Source organism: Spermophilus citellus, assembly GCF_964194105.1.
Source record: "Spermophilus citellus genome assembly, chromosome: 9".
In the NCBI taxonomy this organism is placed as follows: Eukaryota; Metazoa; Chordata; class Mammalia; order Rodentia; family Sciuridae; genus Spermophilus; species Spermophilus citellus.
In genome coordinates, this window is record NC_138191.1 from 138,352,964 (window position 1) to 138,367,630 (window position 14,667).

The 14,667-nt window shown below is 62.5% G+C and overlaps 1 protein-coding gene across 1 annotated transcript in view; it reads right to left on the reverse strand.

Annotated features, from left to right (window-relative positions):
- PLCH2 (phospholipase C eta 2) overlaps nt 1–14,414 on the reverse strand; it is a gene marked incomplete at its 5' end in the record, with an annotated part of 64,989 nt that extends 50,575 nt beyond the window's left edge. The window contains one exon of the mRNA XM_081307347.1: nt 14,306–14,414. Within this exon, the coding sequence (XP_081163473.1) occupies nt 14,306–14,414 (109 nt within the window). The remainder of the gene's footprint in view (nt 1–14,305) is intronic.
- Nucleotides 14,415–14,667: the final 253 nt, after the last annotated feature.

Here is a 14,667-nt window from a genome sequence, read left to right on the forward strand (position 1 = left end):
AAAGACAGATTCCTAGTGTTTTAAGTCATCGGTGTGTGGCACTTTCCCAGCAGCCCAGGGAATGAATGGCCCTGGAGCTCAGGAAGAGGACAGGCCAGCTGGAGGTGAAGGCTCTCTGACAAGGTGGGGAACAAGGACCCCTAGCCTTCCCTAGGGCCCGCATAGAGCAGTGTGCTTCCTCTGAACAATCTGGTCAGGCCCAGCGGCCCCCTTGGAGCACAAGGCTCCAGATGCTGCTCAGTAGAGGAAGGGAAGGGCAGATGGTCAGGCGGCCTGCCAGGTCCCACAGCCAGCCAGGGGGCCCAGGCTCCAGGGCTGCCCAAAGGACTCTGGAGCCCCATCCTCAGAGGCCCCCCTGCGTACCCCTCCCATCAGGCAGGGCATGCCCACACAAATGTGGCAGCTGCCCAGAGGTGCAGTGCCAGCCCTGGGGCCCAGATCTGTCAGTGCCATCCACTCGGGCCAGGGGCCACGTCAGGGAGGAGGCTTGGCTGAGGCTCAGGTTGGGGCCCTCCTGAGGCCCTCCCCAGACCAAGGACGCTTCAGCCACTTCCCCTTCACATCCTCCCAGCCCCCTGCCTTCTGTTCTCTCCAGGGTCAGCAGCTCAGTGGTGGTCATGAATTGTAAAGAGCCCAGAGCCACAGGTCCCTAGCACACCCACATCTCCTCTGCTCCTGCACATCCCAGCTGCTGGATCCCACCAGCAGAGCCTCAGGGGGAAAACAAGAGTCCCATGAGCGCTGACCAGCTGGCCCCTTTCCCAGGCAGCCTGGACACTTGGAGGGGGTCGTGTGTACGTGCCACAGGTATCTACCTGGATGTGTGCGGGTGTTTGAGGGCATGTGTGTCTTTGTGGATCCAGTAAAGGAGGAGGAAGAGCTGACAGGGGCCCCGATGCTGCAGGACACAGGGGGGCGGGGACGCGGATCCTTCCCTTGCAGACTCTGGCAGAGAACAGACAGCGTCCCCTGCTCTCAGATGCCCCAAGGTCCCTCTTTGTTTGCCCTGAGCCTGACTCTTCCTGGTGCCTCCCACTCACTGGGGCCTAGTAGAGAGCAGAGCTCATAAAACAGGTGTGAAGAGCCTGCTCTGTGGGGGTGGGGACCCAGGAACTGTCGTCCAAAGGCTGCTGGGGGCATAGCAGGGGATGGGAAAGGAAAGCAGGCAGAGGGGCCATGCGGGCAGTCCAGGTCAAGGTGGTGCCCCTCACCTCCATCCCCAGGCCACTCTGCTCTGGAGCTGGCCCAGGATGAGGGATGGGCACTGGCATGTGTACACACGTGCACACACATGCACACACGTGCACACACATGCAGGGGCAGGAGGCTCAGCCTCATCCTCAGGGAGCCCCAGAGGTGAAGGGGCACCCAGACCCCACTGGCCCTGGGCCGCCCTCCACAGCCCAGCCTGGCCTGCTCTTGGCTAGGCTGGGCAGTGAGGCAGCCTCCTTTGTCCCTTTATGCTGGGCAGCAGAAAGGACAAAAGCTGACTCCCGGCTGGCTAGCTGCTGCCGCTGGAGACATCTCCACGAGCCCTCCCTCCCTCTGCCTCCGAAGCTTCCTGTTACACAACAGACCTAAGAATAATCTGGAGGGCGGTCGCAGACGGAGCTGTCTCGCCCCTGGGACCCCTATAGCTGGGGCAGAGTGAGACACTGCTGGGCAAAGGGTCCTGGTGCTGCTCAGAGCCTGGCCTGCCTGGAGTCGAAGCGCCGCCCCCCGCCCCCGCCCCAGGCTGCCCCACTCCCAGCACCTGGGAGACTGGGCTGCAGAGTCCTGACTCCTGTCCCCACCCCAAGCTCACAGGGCAAGCTAGGAGTGGTGAGTGGAACCCAGAGAATACAGGGCTACCTGTGCCCAGTGGCCTGGGGGGTCAAGAGTCCCAGCTAGGTCTCAAATGGTTCAAGAACAGGCAGCTGCAGGAAGCTGGATTTGGGGTGGTGTACTGATGCCCGGGCCCCTGAATGGCCATCTCTTCAGTCAGCCAGGGGCAGCCAGGACCCCACAGCACACACGTTAGGGGCTAGAGCCCATAGAGGAGCAGGACAGGTAATAGGAAGGCCAGTCAGACAGAGAGGGGACCCTCTGGGCTGGTTCTCAGCCCCCTGAGGCCCAGCAGGCATCCCATCCCTTCAGCACGCCCCTCCACTGGAGCAGGTGGCAGGCAGCCTGCAGGTCCCTGGCACACGCTCCAGGCCGGGCTCCTGCCCTTCTGGGGAGCAGGCGGTGGGGCGGGCGGAATAGTTAGCGGCTAATGAAGTCGTCCTATTAGGCACAGAGTAACAGAATATATACAAATTGGCCCATAGCTCTTCATCTATTGCAAACATTAAAAATTAAAATCCAATTACAACTCGTATTGTCAAACCTGGCTGCTGCCGCTTACAGCAATCCATGTGTAGGGTGGGGGATTATGTAACCTGAACTCTCTGTGGGGTGGGGGGGGAGAGCCTCAGGAACCGGGGCCACCTGCCCCCTGCAGCACCCAAGGACCCTCTACAGGGGATCTCCCCTACCCTCTGGCCCCATGAGTGGCACCAAGACCTGCAGGGGGGCCCTGGCCCCTGCTCCAGCTGAGAGTGGGGTCCCTGTCTGGTTACCTCTAGAAGAGCCACTGCCAGCTGCCCAACACCTCTGGACCCCACCTGGCTGTGTATCAGCTCTACAGACCTGGGTAACAGACCTGCCCCCAGTCTCACATTCACCATGCACCTCAACAGGTAGGGGTTCAAGACACCAGGACCTCCAGACCCACACCCCAGGAGCCCCAGACACGGCACACACTTGCCAGCAGGAGTGCCCACCAAGTCCCTGGCCACTACCAGGGCCAGCTGCAGCCTCTCTTCTCACTGCCCCTGTCCCTGGGGTGACTTGGTTCCAGGCAATGGCAATGACAAGAAAGGCCAGCCCTCCCCACACAGAGAGCAGGCCCTTAGACAGCTGGCCTCTGGTAGGGGTTCATGGGGACCTTCATTACAGCCAGAAGCACCTGTGGCCTCTGTAATCCTGTCCCCACAATCCCTCCCCACGGGCTGCACAGAGAATGTGGCTGTGAGTTAAGCCCGGAGGGAATGTGATGGGCAGTGGGGTTGGAGGCTGTGGGACCAATTTCTTCCATAAGCCCAGAGTGTGAGGGGAGATACCTGGGCTAGCTCCTGTGCCCACCAGCCGGGCAGGAGGTGGGATGGTGACCTGCGACCTCTGAACTTTCCTCTTTCTCACAGTTCCAAACGACCTTCATGGCTGCAGCTCTGATTAGGCCTCAGCTTGCGGGCCTGGCAGGACACGTATGAGTGCCACCAGCCCTCCTGCCCAGGCATGGGACAGCTGGGCATTGCCTCAGGAGCCCAGGGCTTTAGGGGACAGGAGATACAAGCCAGGTGCATTCAGGAGTGGAGAAGGCAGCGGAAGAAAGGCCTGTTTCACAGGGGAGTCTGTGATCACCCCATCTGCCTCAAAGGTCACCAGGCAGTGTGGGGGGAGGGTAGGAGGAAAGCAAGCGGGGGGGGGGGGAGGCAGGACAGAGGGGGGCCTCCTATTTCCTTGGTTTCACTACTTCCAGCTCCAGAGTGCCCACCTTCCCCCAAGAAGCCCCATCATTCTGCCCGAAGGTCCAGAGCCTCAAGAAGTGCCTCTCAGCAGGGGACTCAAAATGCTACCTCCACACCACCCTGCACACTGCCTGACAGGTCACCCAGGGCCCTAGGATCCCTGCCTTCCCCAGCAGTGACCACAGCACCTATACCACCACCACCCGCCCCCCCCCCCCACACACACACACACACACTGGTGCTAGAGAGGCTGGCCAGGGCCAGGAGCGGCACCTGCAGCTTGGGCAGATGTGCAGCATGTCCACTGGGCATCTCTAGCAGAATCTGTGTGTGCCCCTGACGCACCCTCCCAGGGGCATAGGGGAGCTGGGCCTGTGTCCCAAGGGTCTGTCTCCTTACAGGGTCACAGCCCCAGTAAAATATTCAGGAAAAACCAGGGGAGGAAAGTTTGCAGAGGGTGGCCCTCACCCAGCACCTGAGGCCACCAAAGACAGCCTGGATGCCTGTCTGTCCCACTGCCGTCCCACACATGCACCTTCTCCGAAGCCCACCAAGACCAGCGCCCTCCACTCCATCAGAACCCTGTAAGCATCCCGCCCCACGGGGCGCACTGGAACCAAAAGCGACCCCTCCCCCGACGCGGCCCCGACCCGCGCCAGGGACAGAGGCGCCCCCGCGCGTCCACCCGCCGCGGCCCCGGCAGCGGCGGCGCAGCAACAGGAGCGGCACCTACTGTGCTTCTGCGGGGCGGCTCCCGCGTCCATTGTCTCCGCGGCTGCGGTGGATGCGGCGGCTGCGGAGACGGGCGGTCAGCGGCCAGGCTCTGGCTCGGGCTCCGGCGGCATCGCCCGCGGGTTCGGGCGGCCCGCGGCGGGCTGTGCGCGCGGCGCGCTCGGGCGCAGTGACACTGCGCCCCGTGGAGGCGCCGCGCGAGGAGCTCGCTGTCACTCGTGCCGCCCGCACCACACCCCCTGCCCGCCCCGCTCCGGGAGGGGGCCAGGGGCGCGGGCTCCGCGGCGCAATGAGCGGGGCGCAACGGGGTGCAAGGGCAAGCGCAATGCACAGATCAGGGACCGACTAGGCGCACAGCTCACAGCTCACAGCTGGGCCAGCGCCCGCCCCACTCTCGCTGCAGCCAAAGTACTTTTTGCGCAAAGATGCACCCGCAGCCTCCCAGCTCCCAGCACTTCCCTCTACTCCCTCCTCTGCCTCTGCGTGGCCCTGAGACCGGTCCCGGAGGCGGGGCCGAGACCGCTTCACCATCTTGAGGCAGCTCAGTGCAGCCAAGGCTGGACGCTGGGCCAGGCATTGCTGCCTAATCCATCCCCACCCTGGCCGCCAAGGTGATTGAAAAGAGGGGCCTAGGCCACCTTCCCCCCTCCCCTCCCCACCAAGATGACAGGAGACTAGTGCTGAGACCTGAAAGTGTCTTGAACTGATTGGGGAGGGTTGATTGCCCAGCCCCAAGAGGGCTCCCCTGCTATCCAGGAGCACCCCTTAGCCCACTTCATGGAGAAGCCCCATGGGGTTGGGTCTGAGAGAGAGGCTTGGTGAGGATGTCTTGGAAACCACCCCTCAGGCCCAGCAAGAGGACCAAGACCCAGCCCTACCTGCAGGGGCTGGGACAGTCACTAGCCTTCCCCACAGTCAGGTGCTGGAGGGTGCCCACAGCACCAATAGAGACAGGCCCTAGCCCCAGAGAGCTTCCTAGAACCTTCCTGCCAACCAGGCCTCTCTTCAGGCCCTGGTTCTTCTATCCAGAGTGACCCTCGCCTGCCTCATCACCCACCTGCAGCAGGCCACCGTGAAAAGGACAGGGGGACCAGCCAAGAGAAAATGTTCAGCCCACACGGGTGTCCAGGAGGCCTAGACTCCCTCCTGGGCCTGTCTTGGCCAGGAGCTAAGAAACAGCTTTCTGGTCAGCCACCTGGCCAGCTATGGTGCAGGGAGGGTTGCAGCCTGCTCCAGGCCCCTCGGAGCCTGGCTGCTAGGGAAGCCACAGCACTTAGCCCAGGCAGCCCATCCACCCACACCTTGATGTTTCTGCCCCTGATGGGGGGCCTCTGGACTCCATCCTTTAAGGTCTGACATGGGCCTTAATGGGAGGAGGAATCCTGGCCAGGCCCGAGAAGAGGACGTGGTCCACTGCCCATCAGGGGAAGGCAAGGCTGAGTCTGGAGTGAGGCCCTAGGTTCCTGGAGACAGAGGAGGAGACACGCCTGGAAGAGGGGCTGGGGGGGGGGGTGTTTCACTGCAGACAAATGTCACCAAAGTCCCCAGTTTTCCCCATGGCAGACCCTGTCTACCCTGGCCCTGTAGTGACTTAAGAGGACACACCAGACACAAGCTCAGGTCTTGGCTTCCACAGACTTTGAGGAGTCGGCTCTCCTTCCTGGGCTGCCACTTCCCAGGTCTAGATTCTCGGTTTCCAAAGTTCTTTCAAGACTCCTGACTTTCAGAAAGCCACTCAGAGGATCCCACAGCTGTGCCATAGACCCTGGGACCAAAGCTGACCCAGAGGGACTGAATCCTGCACCTGTGGCTCCCCAGGGGGCATAGCCAAGAGCCAGAGACCAGGGAGACAGAAACTGAGCAACAAGACACAGAAACCTGGTCTCCTCCTACCCAGAGCCAAAACTGAAATGCAAGTTGGGGACCTCAAGAGATCTCCACCAGCAGAGGCTCCGAGCATCCCCGATCTCTGGGTGGGGCCAGGGTGGAGAAGGAGGCCAGCCACCTCACACACAAGGCTCTCTGCTTTCCAGGAACCCAGGGCCCCTCCCAGCTCCATCTCTGCAAGCTCCAAAAGCTCCTGCTGGTGTGGGTTCTGGGAGGCTTCCTCTGGCAGCCTCCGCCCAAGGTTGGTAGCATTGGGCATTCCCACACAGCCACCTGCTTAGTCTCCGTCATCATGGCGGAGTGTCAGAGCCTTGTCCCAGGAGCTATGGCCACCTTGACGGGGGCTGTGGGGTGAGCAGAGGTGATCAGAGGACCTCTGCAAGACTCCAGCGACAGATTGGAAGGCTGCTTCTTGGCTCCCCTTGAAGGTCCCCGGGGCACCCACACTGCCCTAGCTCCTTGTCCTCAAATGCTATCTCCAGCAAATTCTCAAGCCACCTCCCAGCGAGAGCAGGGCTACCTACTCCTCTTTCCCACCCCCACCCAGACAGCATGAGCTGATCCAGGACCCCAAAGTGAGGGAGAGTGCTCAGAGAGTGCTCGGCTGGATGATGAGCAGGGCGTGAGTGAGTGGACGAAGCCCTGTGACTTCCACACGCAACAAGAGCCAGGACTGGATTCCCTCTTAGAAGCTGGCAGGCAGGCTGTGATCCCACCCGCAGCTTCTTGGCTTTGAGATAACAGCATGGAACTGGCCGGGCAGCGGGGCAGTGGCTGGGAACTTCTGCACTTTCCCAGCCCTCCACAGACTTGACTCAAAGTGACAGCCCGAGCACTCCCTCCTGACTTAGAGACCGTTGGGGCTGGGTGCAGGCAGGGAGAGAAAGCCCAGACCCTTCCACCTCCTGGGCACTTCAAGTAGGTGGCACCGTCCAAGCCATGCCCACCTGCACCCCCTCTCAGAGTCTGGGGCTCTGCTGGGATTAGGGACGGCAATGCCATTTCCTGGGAGCAAGACCCTCGGGCACAGCAGGTGCCTGGGGAACTCGGGTGCTTCAACAAAACAACGGGAGAAAGGACCCACAAAGCCTGGGGCTCCCCAGGGGACATAACCAAGAGCCAGAGACCCAGGGAGACAGAAACTGAGCAATGAGACACAGAAACCTGGTCTCCTCCTACCCAGAGCCAAAACTGAAATGCAAGTTGGGGACCTCAAGAGATCTCCACCAGCAGAGGCTCCGAGCATCCCCGATCTCTGGGTGGGGCCAGGGTGGAGAGGGAGGCCAGCCACCTCACACAGAGGGTGGTATATGGATGTGCCCACTGTGTCGGCCAGGTGCTCTTGGGGACCTGTCTAGGGCAGACAGCCTTCTCCTAGGCCACCACTGTTCCCTGGCCTGTGAGCCTCCACAACCCCCATGTCCCAGAGGTTCCTTCCCCAGGTCCCCCAGATCTCCCAGGCACGCCACTGGCTGGCTCCCCGCTGCTGTGTGCCCCTCCCCTCCTGTCATGGCCTGGGGCCTCCTCCTGCTCCAGGTCCCCCTCCTTCCTGCCTGGCTTCCAAGCTCTGGAGCATGGCGTCTCCTTCAGGGGGTCTTTCCTGGTTGCCTCATCCTCCACTGTGTCCCAGGACCTGACCTGCCCTTGTTTGAGGCTGCCCTCCCCAACAAGATTGTGAGGCCTACAGGCAGGGAGGTGCATAGCACTGCTCCTCCAAACTGGGCAGATAGGCCTGGCCTCAGTGACCTCACGAATGGTCTCCTTAGTGCAGAGGGATCTAGCCAGACCCAGTCCCCTCCTATGTGCCCTCACATGCCCCCCTGCTGGGAGCAGGCTCCAGCCCCAGGTGTGACAGATGTCTCAAGGCAGGAGCCGGGCTCAGGGGCCTTTCTGCAGCCCACGGTCACCACCGTGGACCCACAGGCCTGCAGAGATGTCCGCAGGGAGGCAGCGAGTGGCACAGCCAGGGCACCGCAGAGGAGCAAGTTCTCGCCACCAAATCAATGAGTCTAATTGGGAAATGTGCAATTCTCAACTGGCTAAATTTAGCAAGTGTGTGTCTCATTTTCCAGCAGCATCTGGTCTTAAGACGTACCGTTCTCAATCAGAACTCAAGACCATGTGGAACCAGGGGAGGGGGCAGGCCTGGCCAGCACTGGTCATCCCTGTAGGGACCAGCAGAGGGGTAGTGACAGGCCTCCAGCCAGGCAGGGCTGACCTTCTACCCAAGACCCCAGGCACCTGGCTGTGTCCCGCTGGTGCCACCCAGGAGGACCTGTGGGTATACCCTGTCTCTGGGTGCTGTGGGCCCTTGGAAATATGGGTGCCTGACACCCCATTTTCTTTGAGAGGGAAACTGAGGCACAGAGAGAGAAAGTGACCTGCCCAGAGTACCCAGAGCCCGGGCATCCTGGACCCAGATGGCCCTTCTCATTGTCAGAGCGACACTTCCACACGGGCTCTGCAGGACAGGGAGCCCAAGTAGGCACAGGGCAGCCTCAGTATGGGCCACTCCTGTGGGCCAGCTTGGGTCTCACTGGCACCTGGGCCTAGGCAAACTGCCCAGCTGCCCCAGGGCTGGGCACTCCATCCCCTGGACCTGCAGAGGAGGTGACCACGGGACCAGAGCTGGCAGGCCCCCCCAGCTCAAGGATGGGTGGAAGGCAGGTGGGCCAGCTCCCAACCCCATAACCCAAGGCCAACCTAGGAGAAAACTCATGGTCCAGGACTGAGCTGTCAATACCCAGGCTGGTGGGGAGGAAGTGTGGATGGTGCTGGGGCCACCTTAGGTTCAGAGAGGGGACAGAGCACGGGCTCTTCACCTGCCCAAGCCAGGGGTGGCCCACGCACCCTCCTCCCGTGCACTGGGGCCAGGACCTCAGGGCCCTGGTTGGGACAGAATCCTTTAGAGAAACATCCCCTCCCAGAGCCCGTACTGCCTTTCCTGCCAGGGGGTGCTGGGGACAGGGGCAGGAGGGAATCCCCAGGACAGGTCCCCCAGGGCCTCTGGCTGACCCCAGGTCCTTCAGCCTCACAGAGCTGCTCCCAGGGGCACCGGGAGCAGAGACTTCCTGGAACCCAGCAACTGGGCTGCCCCATCTCCCCACCCCACACCAAGCGCCAGGCCCATGGAGGCGTCTCCGTCATCAACCAACTGTTGCCCACACGCAGCAGCCAGCCCGGCTGCCAGGCCCAGGGCTCACTCACCCGTTCACTCGTTCATCCTGCGACTGTTGACAAGTACGCTCTGAGCGTCCCCAGGGCTCTTGGCTGGGCAGCTAAGAGTTCAGCGTGACCCTGCTGGAGGAGGCCTTGGCCCCGTGACCAGCGTGAAACCAGCACCCAGCACATCATCAAAGCTGGGGCAGCAGACACCAGGGCCCTTCAGAAGGGCAGGGCCTGGATGCTATAGGGCAGAGGAGGGGCTGGGGGAGGCTGCTGAGGCAGGCAGGGGTCAGGCTATGGAGGGCCTCAGAGACCAAGGTGAGTCCCTGTACACACGTGGGGTGTGTAGGCTGGGTGGCTCCAGTGGGGCCAACTGCAGAGGTGGAGCCAAGCAGGCCAGACAAAGGAGTGCTTCAGGAGCCCTGGCGGAAGGTTGTCCCCAGGGTGTCGGCTTGGGGACATCAGCAGGGTGGGTGCTGTTTGCCTGGTCAGCGTCTGAACCCATGGCGAGGGGCTTGAGATGGAAAAAGCCATCTGACTGGCCACAGCAGGTCCCAGTCCGAGCTGGGCATTCCTGGGCTGGGCTCGTGGGGTGAACCTGAGTCTGAGGAACAGGAAACCACACTAAGGGAAAGGGGGTGCAGCCTGCTACCTGGCTACCGCCTGACCACCCCCCAGAGGCTGGGAAGAAAGAAGACCTGAGCAAGGTGTGTTGACACACACCTGTAATCCCAGAGACTTTAGGAGCTGAGGCAGGAGGATTGCAAGTTCAGAGCCAGCCTCAGCAACTTAGCGAGACCCTAGGTAACTCAGTGAGACCTTGTCTCAAAATAAAAAATAAAAAGGGCTGGGGATGTGGCTCAGTGGTCAAGGGCACCTGGTTCAATCCCCAGTGCCAAAAACTAAGAAGATGTCCTGAAGACTCCTGATCCACAAGCTAGGTCTGCACCCACTGCCCCCTCCTCTGCCAGCTGGGCCCAGCCATCTAAGCCCCTGAGAATCCCAAGCCAGCACTGAGCACCAACGGTGTACCTGACCCTCAGGGGAAAGGCCAGAGGTCCCAGCCAGCCCTACTGAAGCCCAGGGCTCTGCACTCCCCCGGGGAGGGACCTGAGCAGGATCGCACACCCACCCACACCCCCACCTAAGGTGCACCCGCCCCTCAGAGCCCCCCCCCCCCCCCCCGTGCCTTCTGGTAGAGGTCCAGGAGCGCCCTCTGGGGCTCTGCAACTGAATGGCCATGCTGCCCATGCCTCCCCTCAGCAGACCCCCACCCCGCCACCCATCAGAAGGCAGCCCTGCCCCTTTTGCCAAGGTCAGGAGAAGCTGTGCCCTGCAGGCAGCCACCTGTGCCCACTGGGTCCAGAGCCCAGGTGCAGAGCTGCAGGGGATGGGAGTCGCCTGGGTTTGGGCCACACCCCTCCATCCTCCCCAGGACGGGACCATAGGCCAGAACTCGGCCCAGCAAGTGCCCCGAGGGGAGGATGCGCACCCCTCGCCCCTCCCTGGCCACAGGGAGAGAAGCTCAGAGCACTGGTCCCAGGCAGCAAGTGAGCCCCTGTCCCCAGAATGGCCCTCCACCGAGTCCACACAGGGCTGGGGCTGCACCAGGCAGGGACCAGGCCTCCTGCCGCAGTGGCCTCTGGACCGCAGGCCCCCAGATGGCTTGTTGCCTCCCTTTCTTAGCCTTATTCAGCACCCCCCAGGGACTATGAGACCCCTCCTCAGGACCACAGCTGAGGCCCCTTGAGCTGTGATCTGATACGGTGCCCCCCACTGGCTGCTCCCAGCCCTGCCCTTTGCAAAGAATCCCACTGAGGCCCCAGGCCCTTCCCCATCCCTGCAGGGACCCCCCCACCTGTGGCCCCCGCCTCACACACATCCATCCAGCCTCTACCTGGCCTCCAGCCTCCAGCCTCAGGAAACCTTGAGCCACTAATTTGAAAAGCTGCATTGAGCCACCTTCCCCTGGGACGGCCCGCAGGTCAACCCACATGTCCTCCCTCCTTCTAGAAAAGCCTCTCACATCCCACCAGGTGGGGCTGACACTGGAACGGTGCTGGGGCTCCCCAGGGGCTCCAGGCCAGTCCTCCCAGCAAGCTCTACCTGTCACTCGACCAGGAGCCTCTCTCTTCCTCAGTGAGAAGCTGGGTGCACTGAATGCTGCTCAGGAACAGCCAGCACCACAGCAGGGCCGTCCCTTAGAACCAGCTCCTGAGCTGCTTGGTGATGAGGGCCAGGAGGGAGCAGCACCCACTAACACCAGAGGCAGCTGTTAACGTCAGACTCCAGGAGAAAACCCGAATCTTGAAAGCCACCCAAGGCCCTCTCCTGAGCACCCAGGCGGGGCTCCTCACGGACCGGCACTGGGGCGGGGGAACAGGGGGACAAAGCTGGGCAGATCACAGCAGAGCCCCGCACACAAAGGCTCAGAGAAGCGGGGACCTGTCGGCAGATCTCACTTGCTCTTTATGTTTTTCTGTACTTTCCAGAGCAGCTCCTCTGAGCTACTCCTGCTTTCATAGTGAGAAAACAAACATGAGAGAGCCCGGATCTGAGCACCTTTGAAATGGGAAAGTCCCTGGGGGCACATGTCCTGGGTGGACTCCCTTCCCCCAGCCTCAGGGCCAGCTCCAGCTCTAACAGAGGGATACGCCCCAGCTGGCCCGCAGCCCTGATGGCCAGAGCCTCCTCCCCTGGCACTTCCAGGACGAGGAGGGCACTGGCCAGCACTCCTGGCACACATGCCATCGACCCCCGGAGACTGTCCCATCAGTGGCACTCTGAGTGCTGGTCCTCCCGGTCAGCTGTGTGCCCCTGGGTTAGTGGGGGCCACTGTCTGGCGGCTCTGCAGCTTTAGCCAGCCCTACCTGCCCCGACCAGGAGCGCAGGAGCAGCTGAGGCAGCGTCTTGTCTGGCAGGCCTGAGTAGAAGGAGCCCTCTGCATTGCTGGCTCAGTATGTGGGCAGCCTAAAGAGCCCCCGCCAGCCCACTGGGCACTGTCCACTGCAGAGCCACCCAGCTGTTAGCTCCTCCCAGAGGGACACAGCCCCACCTCATGGAAGGCGGGGAGGCACAGGCAGACACAGGCAGGGGGCAACAGGCGGGGCAGCTGCCTAGAGGCCAAACCCTCTGCCACCCTGGGGAAGAGGAAGGAGGCTGCTTGGACAGAGAGCGACTGCCCTGACAGCTCCCCGGGGCGTCAGCTAGGGACCCACCGCCCAGCAGGGAGTGCCCCATGTCTCTGCAACTCAGCACCCCCCAGTTCCAAACTTTTGCCTCTGCCATTGACCACCCAGTGGTACCAGGGGGTGGGTGCCAGGAGGAGGTGGTGATGATCCCAGAGCCTGATGAGTGACCAGTCAGGGCCAGGGAGGGACCCCGCCTGGGGCAGCAAAGGCCTCAGTAACCACACACCCCCCTCCCCTGGCAAGGAGGCCATAGCCACACGGCAGTGCCAGCCCCAGACCTGCCCACACGCCAGCAGCTCACGCACGTCCCCACCCTTTGGCCTGCAGTGGATGAACCCCTCTAAATGAAACCCTTGACCACCACACCCAGAACCAGGTCGGACAAATTGCATGGGGCCTGTCGGCCATGGCCTGAAGGACCGCGGAGCAGCCTCCAGCACTTCCCCCTGCCCCCGCCCCAGCCCCAGAGCTCAGTTCTCCCCTTGGAGTGGCCTGCCAGGGGCAAGGGTGGAGGCCCAGCTCCTGCCTCTCAGTGGCCTCGCTGCCTCAGCCGGTCCCCTCATGGATGGAGAAGCCAGGAGTCTAAGAAGAGCGCCTGGGGCGGGCCCCCAGCCATGCGAGGCTCCATTTAAACCCACCTTGCGGACCCCTCCCCACCCAGCACACACGTGGGCCTTTTGATGGTCCAGAAACTGAGCCTGCGTCAGTAGGACAGGCACTATCCAACAGACCAGGACCCACTGCAGTCTGCACCAAGAAGGGACCACACTGGCAGAGAGAAGCCAGCAGTTGCTGCGCTGCCCAGGATGACCTCCAGGCAGCAGCTGGCCTGCCCATGGCCGGCCAGGGCACCTGACAGTCCTGCCCTCTCAGCTGGGAATTTTCCACTGCTCAGTGGGGCTACCTCAGGGAGCCTTCTGGAAAGACCTCCAGGCCAGATCAGGTCCCCCACCCCCGCCAGGCACCCAACAGCAGACCTACCTGATCTCAGAGTAGCCAACCAGGCATGGGGAGGGGACGGGGGCAGGGCAGTGAGGAGGCGGGGACTGACAGGAGTGTCTGCACCCAGGGCCTCTGGCTCCCCCACAGGGCCATGGGGAGGGCTCTGCTTACCTCCCCTCCCCCACCCAGCTGCCCCTTCCCTGGTGTCCAGTTGCAGGCAGAGCCGTGATGAGGGCCCAAGCCCAGCAGGAACTTTGTGCAGCTGGGCAGACACATTCCCACCCCCGGTTCAGAGGCCTGTCCAGGCACATCTGGAGAATGTGGGATGGGCAAGCCAGAGCCGGCTCTGCAAGCCCAGGGTGCAGGGTGCACACACACGCACACACCCAGCAGGCAGAGGCAGACCTGCCCCTCCACAGAGCACCAGGCAAACAGAAACTCGGGCGCCGAGAGGGCCGGCCGCCACCTCCTGAGCATCCACCTGACCAGAAGCCCCCCACCGCAGGGCCAGATGCCCTCTGCCTGTGCCCAGGCACCAGGCCATGCGTAAGGGACAGAGAGCTGACCCCAGGAGCTAGTCAAACCCTTCTCCCAGGTGGGCCATAGCCTGTGCTCCGTGTCCAGACAGGTAGACTGCCCATAGGAAGCACCAGGTTCATACCAGCCTCCCTTGCACTGTGTACCCTGCCCAGGGAAGCATCCCTGTTCTAGGGGAGCTGGCAGAGGCCCCCTCCCCCCAGGTGACATCACAAGAATCACATCCTCTCTGGGGCTCTAAGGACAGCCCCTTGGCAGGAAAGAACTGTGCTCCCCAGCTCAGGCCATGGCCTCACTCACCCACAGGCAGCACATTGGCGTTCAGGAAAAGCCACCTGTTGTCCAGACTGGGTCCTGGGTCCTCAGGTGGAGGAGCAGGGACCAGGGGGCCAGCTGGTGGGGGAGCCATCCTAGAGGGATGGAGGGCTCTCGGTGGGGAGCTGCAGCCCTGGATTAGCAGAGGGAGCTGGCCGTCAGCAGGAGGCAGGGGAAGCGGCTCTCAGCACCCTCTGCTCCCAGGGCCCCTGGTGTCTGGTGGAGTCTGGGGCTGCCACTCATCCCACACCTAGAGAGAGCAAGAGGGACAGTCAGTGCAGCCAGCCAGGTGAACCCTGGACAGGAAGTCTGTGGACCAGGGCGGCCCCTGCTGGAGGGGGCTGGAT